Genomic DNA, 18,619 nt, shown 5'->3' with positions numbered 1-18,619 from the left:
GCTGAGCATCCCTCAGGGTGGGGGCGTTTAGTGAATGATTAAAGGACCATCTCTCAGCTACGAGCTAAGTGCCATGTGCTGTGGGTTTAAGGGAGCACCGCCATCCATCGTGGGACCCCACTCGGTCTGTTCTTGCTTCCAACTTTCTGTTGCGGTAAAAGGCACCCACAGAGAAGGGCTGTGCATGAAACTCAACGTGCCTAGGGCCGGGCTAATTTTAGGAAGTGAGCGCACTTGTGGAACTGGCGTCCTTATCAACAGAGCGAATCACTTGCTGCCTCCGGGCCCCATCCGCTCACTGCTGGCCCCCACCCCTGCCCCCAGAGGTCACCCTGGCTTCCAACCCCACTGACTGGCCTGGGAAGAGTTTGAGCTTGGGGTCAGTGGCATCCTGCAGGAGGGGCATTTTGTCCGCTTCTCTATCCCCACGTTGTACCTGGAAGGCTCCCCCGTGTTGTGCAGGGCAGTTCTTTCCCATCGCTGAACCATGCATCCTTCTCTGCAGGAAGACCCCAGCTGGGTAAGTGGAAGTGACCAAGGACTGGCAGGCTGGTCACACCCAGGGTTGATGACCTCGGGGTGACTGAGGAGCAGCATTGTCTAGAGGGGACCTGCCAAGCAATTCTTCCAGAGCAGAGGAAAGAATGGACCCCGAGCTTCCGAGATAACACCCCCTGCCAAAGGTCAAGCCTTGCCCCTGGTGGTCCCAGGGGACCCGTGGCTCTCAGAGTGCTCCCAGCGCTGATGGCCTTGGCCACCATCTCTCCCTCTTGGAATCTGAGAGTCTGGGCCACAAAGTGACCCTGCCTACCTGAGCCTGCCGTCAAATTTCCTGGGTCTAAGACCACGTGCTCTGTGACCTTGAACCAGCCCTGTAACCCCTGAGCTCCCAGAGTCCCGCATCTCCCTGGCCAAGCGCCCCAGGCTTTGGCATCACCGACTCAATGGACATGGGTTTGAGCAAATCTCGAGAGTCGATGAAGGACAGGGAAGCCTGGCATGCTGCAGTCCATGGGGTTGTAAAGAGTCGGACACGACTGAGCAACTGAACAACAACCCATCCTCTTCCAGCAAGCTGCTCCTCCCTCACCCCTGCATCCCAAATCCCCTTCTCCTCATTCTCAGCAGAGATGGGGGTCCACTTTCACTCAGGAGGAAACCAAGCTGGCTCTGAGGGGCCGTTCTTTGATCAGTATTTGAACTCGGGTCTTACTCTGCCCGCCCACTACTGTTCTCAGTCACACTCACCCAGAGTGTGCACCGGAGGCTTGTACACACTCCCTTGGAGGATTTATCACTCCATGAGCAATGCAGTTACTATCCGAATACTTGCAGAGGGCCCACTGCCTGCCAGGCACCAGCTCTGGGGCATTGGGGCCAGAGCCCTTGTCAAAACAGGCCAGACCCTTCTCTCACGGGGCTCACAATCTGACCTGGAAAGACATTGTAAAAATAAAATAAAACAGTGGGCAGTGCTCTGAGGGAAAAAAAGAAAAGAGGAGTAGGGGCCCATGAAGTGTTGCTATTTTATGTGAGGTTATCAAGGAAGGCCTCTCGGAGGAGGTGCCCTTTCTCAGAGGAGAAACCTGCAGACAATGAGGTGGGAGTTTCAGGCCTGCCAGAGATGGGCCAGGTGGAACTGGACGTGCAAAGGCCCTGAGGTGCAAGTAGTGGGGGAGTTCCCATAACAGAGAAGCCAAGGCCACTGGCGCAGGGAGCCAGGAGGAGAGAGCGGGGAGTCCGGCACCCCACTGGGGTCCTAGAGGCCATGGGGAGGACAGGTGCCAGTGTCCTTGCACACCTGCGTGCGTGTGGCCACCCACATCCCGCCACGGGAGCCCCAGGAATCCCAGAAAACGAAAGAAGAAGCGGAGCCCTCTCTGCACGCTCCCTGCCCCCTCTTGCCACCTCCCCCCCACCGCCCTCCGCGACAGAGGCGACTTCCTCTTTCCAGCCAATTTAAGTCCCAGCCCCTGAGCACCCCAGAGGAGAGGGTGCCGCGCGCAGCCGAGCCATGGGGGACCACTTCATCCGCCACATTGCCCTCCTGGGCTTCGAGAAGCGCTTCGTCCCCAGCCAGCACTACGTGAGTACCGGCCGGGAGCGCCCCGCGCGCGGGGACAGACCTGGGGGTGGGTGGGGGGCGCACGTGCGGGTCCCCGCACAGCCCCGGCGCTCCCGGCCCGAGGGCAGAGGCTGCAGGGTTGTGGCCGAGGCTCCGGGTCCCCGGGGCTCAGGCCGCCCATCCAGGGCCACAGTCCCTGTGAGCCCTTCAGGTGATGCGCGCCGCGCCCCCCCAACCCCAACTCCCTGCTCTTCACGCCAGCACGTGTCTCTGCCAGCCCCTCTGGGAGGGGTTCCCGGGAGGGCGCGCTGGTGGTGATCAGTTACATCAGAGTCACGGCCCCTCCTGTAGGGTGACACCACCCCGGGACTCAAAGAGTCCCCCCTCTTGCCCCGGGAGAACTGGGGAAGTGTTGGCTCGGACCCAGCCACCCCATCCATCACAGGGTCTCCAAACCCAGAGGAACACCAGAGAGGGATCCACCTTGTAAACTGGCGCGGGGGCTTCATTCAGAGTATATGCAGAGCCCTTTCGTCTTTTGTTAACTCTTAATTTTGAAATAATTTCAAATTTACAGAAATGTTGCCCCTGCAAAATGCCAATTACTCCAGCATTCCTTCACAGACATTTTCTCTCTGAGTGTCTCTCCGTCTGTTCTTTTGTCCCTCCCTCCCTTTCTCTCTCTCTGAATGTGTATTTCTGAATCGTTTGACAGTTATTTGGAGACATTGTGCTTCTTTACCCCTAAATATTACAAGTGTGTATTTCTTAAAACCAAGAACGTTCTCTTACATAACCAAAGGTGTCGAAATGAGGAAATTAACCTTGATAAAACACTACCATCCATCCCACAGACAGTATCAGGATTTCGGCAATTGTCCTACTTGTCCCTCGGCAGGGACGTTTTTTCAGGCCCAGGATCCAATCCAGGTTATCCTATGTATCTGCGTTGCCTCATCTCTTTGGTGTTCTCTGACCCGCATCAGTCTTAACCAGTCTTTGTCCTTTTCAATTTTGACTTTTTGAAGGCATGGGACCAGTTATTTTGCAGAACGCCCCTCAATTTCGGTGTTTCTGATACTTCTTAGGGACTTTCCAATGGCTCAGTGAGTCAAGAATCCTCCTGCAATGCAGGAGACACAGGTTTGATACTTCCTTAGATCCCAGTGTCTTCCCTGATAGCTCAGATGGTAGAGAATCCTCCTGCAATGCAAGAGACCCTGGTTCGATTCCTGGGTTGGGAAGATCTGCTGGAGAAGGGACAGGCTATCCACTCCAGTCTTCTTGGGCTTCCCGTGTGGCTCAGCTGGTGAAGAATCTGCCTGCAATGTGGGAGACCTGGATTCGATCCCTGGCTTGGGAAGATCCCCTGGAGAAGGGAAAGGCTGCCCACTCCAGTATTCTGTCCTGGAGAATTCCATGGACTGTTTAGACCCTGGGGTTGTGAAGAGTCGGACACGACTGAGTGACTTTTCACTTTTCACTTTAGATCTCAATAATTCAAGGACACACCCTGGAAGTGAGTCTGTTCTTCTCTTTGATCCCATCAGGTGGCAGTTGATTTTTAGTTATTCTTACATTAGTGATGTTCTCAATAATTCAAGGACACACCCTGGAAGTGAGTCTGTTCTTCTCTTTGATCCCATCAGGTGGCAGTTGATTTTTAGTTATTCTTACATTAGTGATGTTTGATCACTAAATCCTAAGTGTGTCCTCCAAGTTTCTCTGCTGTGAAGTTACTGTTTCCCCCTTTGTAATTCATAACTGGGCTTCCCTGGTGAGTCAGTGGTAAAGAATCCACCTGCCAATGCGGAAGATGTGGGTTTCGTCCCTGGATCTGGAAGAGATCCCCTGGAGAAGAAAATGGCAACCCACCCCAGTTTTCTTGCCTGGAGAATTCCATGGACAGAGGAGCCTGGTGGGCTGTAGTCATTGGGGTCGCAGAAGAGTTGGACGAGACTTAATGACTACAACAAGCAACCAAATTAATAACGAACCCACGGGGGAGGTTATGGAAAGCTATGTGAGTGTCCTGGGCCTTACAGACACTGGATGACTCTTGCTTGAATCAAATGACTATCATGATTGCCAAATAATGATTTTTAGACTCTACTGGTCCTTCTGCATGCATTAGTTAACATTTTCCTGTAAGTGTCTTCCCCTCTTCCTTATCTATGTCTGTATGGATCCGTGGATTCAGTGGGTCAGAGTCCATTACTATCAGTACTTATTTTGATGCTCAGAATGTTCCAGATTTGGTGACTGGGAGCTCCTTCAGGTTGGCCTCTGCGCTTTTTTTTGGATATATCATGTCATTCTTTGAGCACATCATTATTATTATTTTGGAGAGGGCACCAGAATTCATTCTTATGGTACAAGATGGTCCAGCTTAACCTGGCCTGTCTCAGCCCTAGGCCTGGACTGAACTATTTCACTAAAGAAGTTCTTTAGTGGGAGTGATGTTAGAACCCAAAATCTGGAAGCTAGGTGCGCTCATTACCACCAAGGTGTCATGGCTCGTGACTGCCTTTTCAGGGGACAGACGGGGAAATAGCCGTGTCCTATCATTCTTGCCTCTCACCGTTTTGTATCTGTAGCTCCTTTCTCTCACTGTGGGAGCAGTGGGTCCCGAGGAGATTAGTGTTTCACTCCTCTGCTCAGTTCTAAAGTAAACATAAATTTGTTTCAGAGTAACTACACCCATGCCACTATTAACAATAAACCTACTAACCTAATAAGTCAAATTTAAATTTTCTTTGCAGTTCTTTTTTTTTTTTTTTGCAGTTCTTTTTGTCCTTTAGGACTGAGAATAGTGACAGCACTGTACTAAAAGCTACTTGGAGTCTTTTCCATTAAAAAAAAAAATAGATTATTACCCATTTTATATACTGTTAAGTTCATTTGGTTTTCTTTGCTTTCCATTTTAAAGTTAAAAAATCCTTGTTGGTTTAATTTTATTTCTAAACATATAAAATATTAGCAAGTTCACCCATTTAAAGTGCACGGTGGTTTTTGGTATGAGTTGTTCAACTCTCACAACTATCTAATTTTTAGAGTATTTTAATCTTCCCCAGTGGTAGCTATTCTTTTTTTATTCCCCAATATTTTATTCTGAGAAACTTCAAATATAGAGAGAAATTGAAAAAAATTTTACAGCAAAACAAAACCAAAAAAATCTAACCAGTCATATGCTCACCATCTAGATTCTTCCATTCACGTTACCTGTAGCACTTGTTTTATGATGCAAACCATCCATCCACCCATCAATCTATCTTTTTTTTGATGCACTTCAAGGCAAATCACAAATATCAGTACACTTTGCCCTGAATATTTCAGCATGCATATCACAGCTAGAGTTAAGCATTTGCTTATAGTTTTTTCTCTTTTGATGTAAAATTTGTGTAGAATGAAACCCACAAATCTTGGAGATACATTTACTGAGCTTTGACCCTGGGAGTCCCTACAGAACACAAACTCTCATCGAAATGTTGACCGTGACCTTCACTCCATCTCTTGTCCCAGTCATTCCTTCCCAGCTCCTAGAAGCAACTATTTAAGGTGTCTTCTTCCACCTTGAATTAGTGTGGTCACTCTAGAATGTCACAGACATGGAATGGTATGTAGCTTTTCATGCCTGACTTCTTGCATTCAGCACAGTGCTTGTAAGATTCATCCACGTGGTTGCAAGTATCAGTTATCTGTTCTTTTGTGTGGCTGAGTGGTGTTCTTTTAACTGTTTTTGCCGGCTTATTTTTCTGTATTGAGTTTTGTTTGTTTGTTTGTTTTATATAATGGCTTTTTTTTTTTTTTTGGATATTGGAGAAGGAAATGGCAACCCACTCCAGTATTCTTGCCTGAAAAATCCCATGGACATAGGAACCTGGTGGGCTACAATCCATGGGATCCATATGACTTAGAGACTAAACCACTACAATTCTTCTGTCATATGATTAACTCATGTGAATTGCACAATTCAGTGGTTTTCAGCACATTCACAGAGTTGCACAATCATCACTACAATCTGTTTTTCTTTTTAATCACCCCAAAGAAATCCTATTCCCAGTCAAGCCTCAGCCCCCTCTCCCCCTAACCCCGCCCGGCCACGGGCAACCACAAATCTACTTTCTGTTTCAATAGATCTGCCTCTTCTGGATATCTCTTTTTCTTTTCTTTTTTATTTTGTGGCTGCGCCCTCGGCTTGTGGGATCTCAGTTCCCTGACCTAGGGCTGAACCTGGGCCCTCGACAGTAAAAGTGCAGAGTCCCGGCCGCTGGATCACCAGGGACTCCCTGGACGTTTCATATAAATCCAGCCACACAACATCTTACGCTGTTGTGTTGCGTTTTGTTATCTGAGCCCAGCCCTTTCAGCATCTTACCTCCCGTTAACTCTCACACCAGCCCTAGCAGTCCTACTTTTTGGAGTTTACTTTTACCTCCGTCCTACCTACTTTTACCTCGAGTTTACAGAGAGGAATTTGAGTTAATCTGAGAGAGTTAATTTGCCCTGGGGTCCAGGAACTTGGTGCTCTTTCTATGGCCCAGGGTACCCCAAATAGCACTCTCCCTCCCACCCCCAGTCCTGTGGGTTTCCACCGTGGGTGGGGGGCTGCCCAGACACATGCTTGAACAAGGTCCCCTGCTCCTGCCTCCCCCCAGGTCTACATGTTCTTGGTGAAATGGCAGGACCTGTCTGAGAAGGTGGTCTATCGGCGCTTCACTGAGATCTACGAATTCCACGTGAGTGCCGTGTGTGTGTGTGTGTGTGTGTGTGTGCGTGTGGGCGTGTGGGCGTGTGGGCGTAAGGAGGAGACACCACGTCCAGCCCCAGCTCTGCCTTCGGGGAGGGAAACTTAGAAACCCCCTCCCCTCCCAGCCCACAGTTAAGGGGGCATTTTTTAAAAAATTGAGGTAGAGTTGACTTACAATGTTGTGGGCATTATTTTTTTTTAATTTAAAGAAAACATTTAAAGTAATTTTTATTGTGAAAATATACGTAACATACACTTACCATTTTGCCTATTTTAAGCGTACAAGCCAGTGGCATGAAACATGTTCGCTATGTCACACTATGATCACCACCATCCATTTCTAAACATTCTCATCTTCCCAAACCAAAACTCTGCACCCACTCCACAGGAACTCAAGGGGGCTGTCTCTAGGGTCCTCCTGCTTGCTCTGTGCCTGCAGGGGGATGTCATCCCAGGAGCTTGCTCTTTCACTCACGGTCCCTGGCCTGATGAAGACCTTGGTGGACTGGAAAGAGGGTGGATAATCCTGATACCCATGGAACCTGGTCTTCTTGCTTTGTGGGTACCTGTTATCACCAGGATTTACATGGGAGAATCCCCCAGGGTTCTCAGCACCAGAGGCTGTTTGGACAAAATTGGGGGGAGCTTATGGTGGGGGTCACAGTGTGTGGAGCTTGGCTGCTGGGTCCTGGTCTAAGACATGGAGGGGCCACAAAAGCACTTCTCTTATTTGAATTATTTAAAGTGAAATGCAGATAAATATGAAGAAAAACTACATCCAGCCTTGTACACCAGCACCTGGAATCACAGCTGATGTCACTGGGCCGTTTGCACAAGGCTTTTAGATAAAGGAGATGGGGCGGCTTAAGAGGGAGGGGATATATATACACATATTTAAATGTTTAAATATATACATATAATTCTGGGCTTCCCTGGTACCTCAGCGGGTAAAGAATCTGCGGGCAATGCAGGAGACCCTGGTTCAATTCCTGGGTCGGGAAGATGCCCTGGAGAAGGGAAAGGCTACCCACTCCAGTATTCTTGGGCTTCCCTGGTGGCTTAGTCAGTAAAGAATCTGCTTGCACTACAGGAGACTGGGGTTCGATCCCTGGGTTGGGAAGATCCCCTGGTGGAGGAAATGGCAACCCACTCCAGTGTTCTTGCCTGTAGAGTCCCCATGGGCAGAGGAGCCTGGCGGGCTACAGTCCATGAGGACACAAAGAGTCAGACACGACTGAGCGACCGAGCACAGCACAGTTAAAATATAATTATGACTGATCCGTGTTGTTGTGCAGCAGAAACCTACTCAACATTGTAAAGCAGTTATCCTCCAATTAAACTTTGTAAGAAAAGATAAAGGAGATAAAGCATTGCAAAAGCAGTGGAAGCCTCCCTTCATCTCAGAGCCCATACCGGCTCCTATCCTTCATGGCTACACACACACCACACACACACACACACACACACACACACACACACACACACGCAGCTTAGGAACAACATACGGTAGTGTGGAGCGTGCATTTTCTGAGGTGTAGGTAAATGCCAACAGTGTGCCTTTTGCCTGTTTCTCAGTCTTATGACCATCACTGGGTTACAATTTTGATGATACATTGTGGGGCTCCATCTCACCTATTTAAACTGTTCTATTGTAGGATTAGCAACTCCCCCTTGCTTTTTTTTGTTTTCCTTTTTTTTTTTTTTTTTACTTTTTGGCCATGCCACGTGGCATGCAGGATCTTAGTTCCCTGTTGGGGGCTTCAACCCACATTCCCAGTAGTGGAAGCATGGAGCGTTCACCACTGGACTGCCACTGAAGTCCCAGGATAAGCCCCTTTTATCACCTAGTGGACTCATTAATTCATCCAACCACTATTTATTGAGCACCCGCTAAGTGCCAGGCACATTCTTCTTGATTGGTAGGCAATGCTGCTGAAAGGTATAAGAAACAGGTGCAAATCCTTGCCTGCCCTTGTAAACCGTATGTTCCAGTGGAGAAGTCAGGATAACAGACAGACAAACAAATGAGTGATTTCTATAGTGTGTTAGATGGTCCTTAGAAGGAGCAAAATAGAGCAGGGAGGGGGGGGTGGGAAGGGTGGGAGGAGGAGAGGCAGTTGTCAGGAAGGAGGCCTTGTGAGGGGGAGATAGCTGAGCAAGGACTTGAAGAAGGAGAAAGAGGGAGAGAGTGAGCTATTGATCTGCGTGTAGGGGGAAGAATGGGGATAACACATGCAAAGGCCCTGGGACAGGAGTGGGCCTGGAGCTTCCGAGAGTGGCTGGGGCAGAGGGAGCAGGGGCATTGTGATGGCAGGAGAAGTTTGCGCCGGCAGAGGCAAGTCACATGGCACCGTGTGGAACAACGTGGCCTTTGTTTCCGTTCTGAGTGAGTTGAGCGGCAGGGAAAGTTCTGAGGGAGGGACGGAGGGAGAAGAGGAGAGACAGGATACAACTTGGGTTTAAGAGGATGCCTCTGGATGGTGGATTGAGGACAGACCAGGAGAGAGGGGGCAGTGACCTAAGAAGGTTGTAATAATCAAACCAGGCAGAAGTGGGCGTAGTGAAAAGGATCAGATTCTGAACAGATTTGGGGAGCAGAGCCAAAAGGATTGGCTGGTGGGTTGGATGTGAGGCGGGAGAGAAAGAAGAATTCAGGATGCCACCAGAAGCTTCTTTCTTGCTGTTCAGTCACTAAGTTGCGTCCGACTCTTTGGACTGCAGCTCCTCGCCCCAGCGATTAGGAAGTATTTAGGTCGTGTCCAATTCCGTGCCTTTACAATGCTCTAATAAAACGATGCCTCCATGTCTGCTTTTCTGTCTAGAAAGGCTTAAAGGAGATGTTTCCTATTGAGGCGGGGGACATCAACCCAGAGAACAGGATCATCCCGCACCTGCCAGGTGAGGAGTGGGGCTGAGTCACTTGGGTGGGCTCCCCTGCCCCGGTTCCCCTCATCTGCCCTCTGATTGTCCCCTCCACTCCCACCATCTCCGGACTTGACCTTGCAAGTATGCTCACTGGTCCTCTGGTGTCCTTCCCTGGTCCCGCCAGCCCCGCGGTGGTTTGATGGGCAGCGGGCGGCCGAGAGCCGCCAGGGCACTCTTACCGAGTACTGCAGCGTGCTCATGAGCCTGCCTGTCAAGATCTCCCGCTGCCCACACTTCCTCGACTTCTTCAGGGTGCGTCCCGACGACCTCAAGCTCCCCACAGACAGCCGGTGAGTGGTGGGAGAGGGAAGGGTGGTTGGCTCAACCTGGAGAGGGCAGGGCTTTCCCATGTTACACAGGAAGAGCCTTAGGATCAGAGAGGGCAGGCGACTTGCCCAAAGTCACACAGCGAGAAAGCGAAGGAGGCAGGATTCCAGCTCAGAGGGACACCCCCAGCATCCCTGCCAGGCTTCTACCTGCACCCCCCTGAGCCTCAGGATGCTGGGGGTGGGGTGGAGGACGCACTCTGGGCTGGGGGTCCTAAGTCCACCGTCCTTGTCCTGGCTTTGCCTGGCCGTGGGACCTGGAGGCTTCTGAAAGCAGCTTCCTCAACTGTGACCCAGTGGTGAGGGCCGGATGCAGCAGTGGGTGCCCGGGAGAGTGCTCATAAATTGGGAAGTGCGGAGCCCCCGAAAGGATATGGGGCTTGGTGGCCTCTGTTCATTCCTGAGCATGTCTCAGGCCCCTCCTCTCCTTTGCCACCTCATTCTCTGCCTGCCCTCTCCCTGGGGGTCTCCTGGACACAGGGCCCTCCATGGACGGCATCGGATAAGCTGAGTGAGATCTCAGGGGAATGTGCTGCCGAAGGTCCCTCTCTCTGTCCCTCTCTGGTACTGAGTGCCAGGGGATGCCTGGAGGGCAGGCTTTGCCATAGACAGACAGCAGCACTCCAGTTAGTGCTTCTGGACCCCTGAACACACCCCTGGTCCCAGGCAGGGCAGCTCCCCTCAGCCCCTGGGGGACAGGGCGCCCACCCCCAGTTGGCTTCTCTCTCGAGGCTCCAGCAGAAGGGAGCTGGCCTACAAGCCTTCTCCTCTGGGTCTGCAGGAAGCTGGGCAACCCCCCTCAGGCTCCAAACAGCTCCTTCTTGCTTCAAAAGCCCTTCCTCCCAGTCTAGCCGCTCCCTTCGCTCTGCAGTGGACCCCATTTCCCACGTTCCTTTTGGGAACTGTCTCGGGAAGTTCTTCTGTAGGTCTGTCCTGAGCATCCCAGGGGGAAGCCCAGTGGTCTAACCCAGACTGTTCTCTGCTGCAGGGTGAAAAAGCCAGAGACATACCTGATACCCAAAGATGGCAAGAGCAACACTGCGGGTAGGAGGCTGGGGGCAGCCCAGCGTGGTCACCCTCAGGGACTGTTGACACGATCAGGGACCCTGGGCTCGGGGTATGCAGGGAAAAGAGCAGGAGATCAGAGCAGCTGTGAAGGGTCTTGGCGGCTGCACTAAAGAGCTGGGGTCTTGGGACTTCCCTGGTGTCCGGTGGCTAAGACTCTGCACTTCATGCAGGGAGTGTGGGTTCGAGCCCTGCTTGGGGCACTAAGATCCCACGTGCTGTGGGGCATGGCTAAAAAGTTAAAAAAAAAAATAGTTGGAGTTTTGGGAGCCCACCTCTGTGGCTGTAGCGCCAAGCACAGACCCTGGCTCCGGACAGCCCAGGGAATGTTCTGGCTGAATGAATGATCAGATTTGGGGGCAAAAGTGGCCTTTAGTGGCCCAAATACACTCAGATTCTAAGGTACTGGGGATTAGGGCTTCAATATATGAATCTGGTGGCGGGGGTGGATACAAGTCAGAGCTTAACAGGCAGCTGCAGCGTCACCTGGGGGCTGGTTAGAGATACAGACCGTCAGGTCCTACCCGAGACCTATGGAATCAGTGCTTGTGTTTCAGCGAGATCCCGGGGTGATTTGTTTGCACATTATAGTTTTTTTTTTTTTTTTTAATTATTTACTTATTTATTTGGCGCCACCAGTAGAGGCATGCAAACTCTTAGTTGCAGCATGTGGGATCTAGTGCCCTGATCAGGGATCAAACCCAGGGCTCCCTGGAGCATGGAGTCTTAGCCACTGGACCACAAGGGAAGTCCCCTGTGCACATTAATGTTGAGAAAGGCTGCTTGCAAACCTCATCAAATGAGAGAGAGCGTGTGTAAAGCGTGCGGCCGGTGTCTGGCACACAGTAGGTGCTGAATAGGTGCAGGGCTGTGAAGCCTAGCTTGTCTCTGCTGCTTTCCAGTACACACGGTGTGTCCACCCCCGGCCTGTCTGGAGCTCGGTGGGGACAGGACATCAGTTCCTGTCCTGGCGATCCACCCAGGGCCTGCAGGGGAGAGCCGGGAGGAGGTGCCCACCGTGTCCACTCACCCTCCCCTCCCTCTGCCCAGACATCACGGGCCCCATCATCCTGCAGACGTACCGCGCCATCGCTGACTATGAGAAGGGCTCGAGCTCCCAGATGGCGCTGGCCACGGGCGACGTGGTGGATGTCGTGGAGAAGAACGAGAGCGGTCAGCTTCCTCACCCTGCCTGGACCGCCCCCCCCCTGGTGCCTGGGCCCCCGGCCACAAGCCCCCACCAAGGCTCTGCCCCCTGGGGAACAGCCTTGGGCCTCTTCCCCACCTGGCCCACAGCGGGGCTCCGGCTCCTTTGGGGGCCCTGACTGTCCTCCCCACACTGGGAGGGGCAGGGTGCAGAGGTGGGGGGTGGGGGTGGTCACCCTCTCTCTGAGAGTGCGCCCCCTGCTCTGGGGGTCTGCACACATTTGAGGCCATGATGGAGCATCTCTGCCGGGATACAGCCGGGTGGGGAGGCAAACTTCTCATCACGCCTGTGAAGTGGACTCTGAGCTGTAGTTCTGTGGTCCTCCATGTACCGGTGTGTGTGATTTTAGCATGCAGTGTGGTGAAGGTGACAGGCTTCCCAGGTGGCTCAGTGGTAAAGAATCTGCCTGCCAATGCAGGAGATGCAAGAGATGCGGGTTCGATCCCTGGGTCAGTACGATCCCCTGGACTAGGAATTGGCAACCCGCTCCAGTATTCTTGCCTGGAAAATTTAATGGGCAGAGGAGCCTGGTGGGCTACAGTCCAGGGGGTCACAAAGGGTCAGACACCACTGAGCACACACACACACATAATCAGTCTGAATGCGAATGTTGCATGTCTGTGTGTCTGCATCTGAGTGTCCTCACCCCTCCCCACCAGGTGATGGCTGAGGGAGGCTCCCAGGCCTGCCCAGACTTACTGCCCCGTGTCCCTGGCACAGGCTGGTGGTTCTGCCAAATGAAGACAAAGCGCGGCTGGGTCCCAGCGTCCTACTTGGAGCCCCTGGACAGTCCTGATGAAGCCGAGGACCCAGAACCCAACTATGAAGGTGCCCGCTGCCTTCCCCAGCTGCAGGGGTGGGAGGAGGAGGGGAAGGGGCCCAGGGATATTGAGGAGCCAGAGTGACTGCTTTGGGGTCAGACATGACTGAGGGCTGGGCAGAGACAGAGGCAGGGCTGAGACCCCAGAGTATAGGTTGGGGTAGGAGGTGGTGCCGTTGGTCAGGACAGGGGGAACCAGGAGGTAGAATAGAGGAGAGAGGGTGATGAGGTCAATCTGGACACGTGGTGGCTGTCAGCCTGGGGCTGGGTCCAGTGGGAAGTGGCACCGTGAGCCAACCTGAGTGTCAGGAAGGAGGGCTGCCTGGAGGTGGGGGTATCATGGCTGACTTAGAATGGGAAAATGGGCAGCCTCTGGGTTGGAAGGGGCCTGTGTGGGGTTTGATAAAAAAATGTTTTGGTTGCCCATATCTTCAAATATTAATAGAAAGAGTTTACAATTTTATGTGGATTTGTGGCTCCTCTTTAAAAACTGGGCAAGATGTGTATACAGGGCTGGCAGCCCCACATGTGAACAGTGGGCTGGAGTGATGGCTCAGGTGCCACTGGATGGATCCTCTCCTCCGCACTTCCTGTCTGGCCACTCCTCGTGTGCAGGTGGCTGGCCAGGTCTCTGGGGTCATGGGAGCTCCTGGCCTCCGGTGTGGATGGTGGTGGGTGGGAGTGGGCGAGCTCCCCTGAGTAGGGCAGGCAGAGGATAGAAGTCCAGGGTGTCCCCAGGAGGAGTGGGGAGAACTGGAGCAGATGGTGTCCTGAGCTCCAGCTGGAGGAAGCCCCAGGCCCAGAGAGGAGGGGAAGGGTGGGGAGCCACGTGCTGGGTGGACCTTCGCAGCATGCCCCTCCCCCTCCAGGTGAGCCCTACGTCACCATCAAAGCCTACACTGCGGTGCTGGAGGACGAGATGTCCTTGGAGGAGGGTGAAACCATTGAGGTCATTCATAAGCTCCTGGACGGCTGGTGGGTCGTCAGGTAGGAGAGTCGTGCCCCCTCTCTCTCCCTCCCACTGCACCTCCTGAGAGTCAGCCTGGCCCAAGACTGGACCTGTGCGGGCTCAGTGCCGACCTGACTGTGACTCTGGGTAGGCCACCGCCTCTCTCTGCGCTGTTCCCATTTTGGAAGCAGACTGCTTCCATCCCAGTCTGCTCGTATCGTGGGGTTCAGTCTCCTTGTCTGAGTGGGCACTTCTTTCCTTTGTGACTTGGGGTCATGTCCCCTGACCAGTCCATCTATTCATTCTCCAGTAACACAATTGATTGTGTTAATTATTATCTTTTTAAAAAACACAATACCATTTTAAAAGGATTTATCATTTACTTTTGGCTGCTCTGGGTCTTTGTTGCTGCATGCAGACTTTCTCTAGCTGCAGTGAGCCGGGGCTGCTCTTCGTTGCGGTATATGGGCTTCTCCTTGCAGTGGCTTCTTGTTGCAGAGCGCGGGTTCCAGGTGCTCAGGCTTTAGTAGTGGCGGATCAGGGATAGAACCTGTGTCCCCTGCATTAGCAAGTAGATTCTTAACCACTAGACCACCAGACGAAGTCCCTGAATGAATTATTATATTTGACAGCTGCTAGAACAGACCCTGTCATCCCTTTTCCTTTTAAGTCCTTGTAATTTTCACCAGTTCGTTCCTTCAAATGAATGTAAGAATACTAGTTTTTCCTGATTCTGGGGAAAGCAGAGTGCTGGGGTCTTACACACGATTGCCAAATCTGGAGTCACAGTGCCTTTCTGTGACTCCCATGAGCTTGTGGCCACAACACCCCCCATCAGCTTGGCCCTCCACTGAAGACTTTGAGGCAGGATTTCTCCAACTTTTTTATTTTTATTGGTGAAAGTTGTTTTACAACGTTGTGTTAGTTTCTGTTGCACAGCAAAGTGAATTAGTTTTTAGACTCAAATTCAGTGAACCCCCATCATGCACTCCTGAGACAGTATTTGTGATTCTCCCACCAGCCAAGAAGAATGGGTTTTACTGAGTGAAGTCTGTATCATGCAAAGGCTACTGTTTTGTTTTTTTTTGTTGTTGTTGTTTTTTTACTCCCAAATGTAGTAGTAAGAATGGGAAGAAAAATCTTCTCAACAAATGGTGCTGGAACAACTGGATATCCCTGGGAGGGGGCGGTGGGAAATGAAACTTGACCCTGGCTCACAGGGTCAAATAAATACACCTTTATTTGGGATGGATCGCAGGTTTTACCAAGCACAAAACCGCAAACTAAGAAGCTTTTGGAAGAAAGCATAAGGGAACTTCTCGACTTGGAAGTGGGCAAAGATTTCTTAGGACACAGGAGACCATCACCTTATATAAGAGAAAAAAGGGACAAATACAAGATCGCAGAGGTTTCACAGCAAACACCTGTCCCGGGAGAGCTGGATCTGCTAATTGGCTCCGCTTCTCGGTGTCACAACTAGGAAGGCCTGAGTCACACCCATGAGGAAGTCGAGGCACACAGGTGCAGGGGCTGGTGCTAGCTGCTGTGTTTGCAACCTCCCAGCGGCCTTGACCCCAGATGACCCTAAGGGACCCTTGACCCCATGTCTGAGGCTCCATCCCCTCTCCTGGCCGGCACTGCTCAGACCTCAGCGGCTGCCTCTGTTACAGGAAAGAAGATGTCACAGGTTACTTTCCATCCATGTTCCTGCAGAAGGCAGGGCAGGACGTAGCCCAGGCCCGAAGCCAGATCAAGAGCCGGGGGGCGCCGCCCCGCAGGTGAGCAAGGGTCCTGGGGGCAGTGGGGGCAGGCTGGGCGGGGCTGAGGAGGGTGTACCGCGGCTTCCCTTTGTGGGTCCAGGCCCTACGTTGGCAGTGCTAGGGCGGGGGCTGGGGGGAGGACGGGGCCCTGGAGTGCCCTCCTACACTGTGGGGCCGGCACAAGGGCAGCAGGGAAGCACAAGGGAAGCAGGGCTGAGAGATGGAAGTGGGGGCACCGGTGCCCGCCGTCCTTGGGATGGCCCCTGAGGGCTGGGGCAGGCCGGAGGGCTTCCTGCGGAGGGGGTAGGCTGAAGGCCGGCGGGGGAGGGAGTGAGAAATGGGCCTGGGCTCTGAGTCAGGGCAGGGGGTCCGTGTCGGGGAGGGGCAGTGGCCTTCATGGCTATCGGGGCTGGGCAGGACTCCCTCCACCGGCTCCATTTCCTCGGCCTATTCGTTGGACCCCAGGGCTGGCCGTGACAGTCCCCTCGGGTAGGGCGGCGGCAAGGGTGCGGACGCGGGGCGCTAACTAAACCCCTCTCCTGCTGGACCCAGGTCGTCCATCCGCAACGCACACAGCATCCACCAGCGGTCACGGAAGCGCCTGAGTCAGGACACCTATAGGCGCAACAGTGTCCGTTTTACGCAGCAGCGCCGCCGCCAGCGGCCGGGACCTCAGAGTCCCGGGAGCGCCCTGAGTGAGTGCGGGCCGGGGGCTGGGGGCGGGGCCGGGCGGCGGAGGCGGGGCTGTGATGGAGGCGGGGTCTGGGGCGGGGCCATGAGGATGGGGGCCGAAAAGTGAAGCGAGGCGGTGCAGAGCAGGACGGGCGGGCCTCACCTGGTGCTGTCCACCCGCAGGGGAACAGCAGCAACCCGAGACCGAGCGCCCCAAGCCGCAGCCGGCCGTGCCCCCGAGGCCCAGCGCAGACCTCATCCTGCACCGCTGCAGCGAGAGCACCAAGCGGAAGCTGGCCTCCGCTGTCTGAGGCCGCCCGCACGTGATGCTCTCCCCACCCCCAGCCCCTAAACTTGTATATACGTGTATAGAGCCTGAGGCTGGAAGCCCCTGGCCGCGCCCCACCTAGCTGTTCGATACCCTTAATAAACGTTGCTTGGAGGGGACTGATGCTTTGAAAAGTCGCGCCCGCGGGCAACACCCTTGATATTTCTAGACTTAGGACTGGAGGCTGTGAGGTCTGTTGGGGAAGTTGCAAGAACTGAGGTCCGGCTGCATACTTCTCTGGCCTTGGCCAAGACCAAGTTTGCACAAGGCCAAGTGCAAGAGGAAGCGCCAGCTTCCTCTGGCTGTTCGCCTGGACAGACTGCCTGCTTGAACTCTGGCCTCACTGCAGAAGAGTCCTGAAGAAGAGTGGACACAGTGCATAGCTGGGGTGGGGCCGGGTGGTCGGGGTGCGGGTCAGGGCTGTAGTTGGCTTTGCGTGTACACTTTGATTGCCAAAAAACCCCCTGTAATTTAGGTTTAGGGAAACACACACTAGATGTAAAGCTATACCATAAACTTAAAGGGAAGAAGTGGAAAAAGACATTCATGCAAACAGAAACTGCTGGAGTAGCTATACTTAGAGAAAATAGACTTTGTAACAAAGACTGTAATAAGACACAAAGGCATTCCATGACAATAAAGGGGTCAATCCTTTATAAGGGGATATAACATTTGTAAATATTTATGCACCCAACATAGGAGCACTAACATATACAAAGCAAATATTAACAGACCCAAAGGGAGAAACAGACACCAATACAATAATAGGAGGGGACTTTAATACTCTGTTTACATTAATGGACAGGTCATCTACCCAGAAAATCAGTAAGTGTTTTCCAAGATAAATCATTTATTGGATTGCAAAACAAGTTTTAACAAATGTAAGAGGATTGAAGTCATATTAAACATTTTTTTCAGTCATGGTGGTATGAAACTAGAAATTAATTACAGGAAGAAAACTGGAAGACTCGCAAATGTGGAGATTAAACAAGTTATAAACAACCAATGAGTCAAAGAAAAAAATCAAAAGAGAAACAAAAACACCTTGAGACAAATGAAAACGGAAGTGAAACATACCAAAACTTATGAAATGCAGTAAAAGCAGCTCTGAGAGGGAAGTTCATAGCAATAAATGCTTACCTCAAGAAACAAGAAAAGTCTCAAACAACCTAACTGTACACCCCAAGGAACTAGAAAAAAAAGAAGAACAAATGAAGCCCAAAGTTAGTAGAAAGAAGGAAGGAACAAAAATTAGAGCAGAAATAAATGAAATAAAGACTGAAAAGACAATAGAAAAGATCAATGAAACTAAGAACTGGTTCTTAGAAAATATAAACAAAATTGACAAACTTTTAGCTAGATTCAGCAAGAGAAAGAGAGGACTCAAATCAGAAATAAAAGAGGAGATGTTACAGCTGATACCACAGAATACAAAGGATCAGAAGGGACTATGGACAATTATATGCCAAACTAGACGAAATGGATAAACTGGGCAACCAAGAAGAAATGGATAAATTGCTAGAGACATACAATCTACAAAGCTTGAACCATAATGAAATAGAAAATCTGAAATGAAACAGACCAATTGCTAGCAAGGAGATTAGGAGTTTGAATCAGCAAAACAAACAAAGAAACAAAAAACTCTCAACAAGCAAAAGTCCAGGACCAGATGGCTTCACTGGTGAATTCTACCAAACATTCAAAGAACAGTTATTATAAGATCAATCTTTATCAAACTCTTACAAAAAATTT

The 18,619-nt window shown here is 51.7% G+C and overlaps 2 protein-coding genes across 3 annotated transcripts in view; one reads left to right on the top strand and one right to left on the bottom strand.

The window, feature by feature from the left end:
- The first annotated feature begins 1,944 nt into the window (after positions 1 to 1,944).
- On the top strand, positions 1,945 to 16,986 carry NCF1 (neutrophil cytosolic factor 1). 2 transcript variants are annotated; one of them, XM_043914926.1, is made up of 11 exons: positions 1,945 to 2,086; positions 6,724 to 6,804; positions 9,638 to 9,713; positions 9,865 to 10,030; positions 11,055 to 11,110; positions 12,182 to 12,304; positions 13,059 to 13,166; positions 14,028 to 14,145; positions 15,778 to 15,885; positions 16,420 to 16,562; positions 16,723 to 16,986. In XM_043914926.1, exons 1-11 carry the CDS (start codon positions 2,015 to 2,017, stop codon positions 16,848 to 16,850), a joined length of 1,179 nt encoding a protein of 392 aa, XP_043770861.1. In that variant the 5' UTR covers positions 1,945 to 2,014; the 3' UTR covers positions 16,851 to 16,986. The 2 variants fall into 2 exon arrangements, with proteins under 2 accessions (XP_043770861.1, XP_043770862.1); XM_043914927.1 differs by lacking the exon at positions 1,945 to 2,086 and having other exon boundaries at positions 9,642 to 9,713.
- Positions 14,981 to 18,619, bottom strand: part of LOC122701700 (general transcription factor II-I repeat domain-containing protein 2) — a 57,848-nt gene continuing 54,209 nt past the window's right edge. Inside the window, exon 16 of the mRNA XM_043914924.1 lies at positions 14,981 to 15,768. Coding sequence (XP_043770859.1) covers positions 15,749 to 15,768 — 20 coding nt within the window. The 3' untranslated portion in view covers positions 14,981 to 15,748. The remainder of the gene's footprint in view (positions 15,769 to 18,619) is intronic.

This window comes from Cervus elaphus, chromosome 10, assembly GCF_910594005.1.
Source record: "Cervus elaphus chromosome 10, mCerEla1.1, whole genome shotgun sequence".
NCBI classification, from domain to species: domain Eukaryota; kingdom Metazoa; phylum Chordata; class Mammalia; order Artiodactyla; family Cervidae; genus Cervus; species Cervus elaphus.
This window is presented reverse-complemented; position numbering and strand designations above follow the sequence as displayed.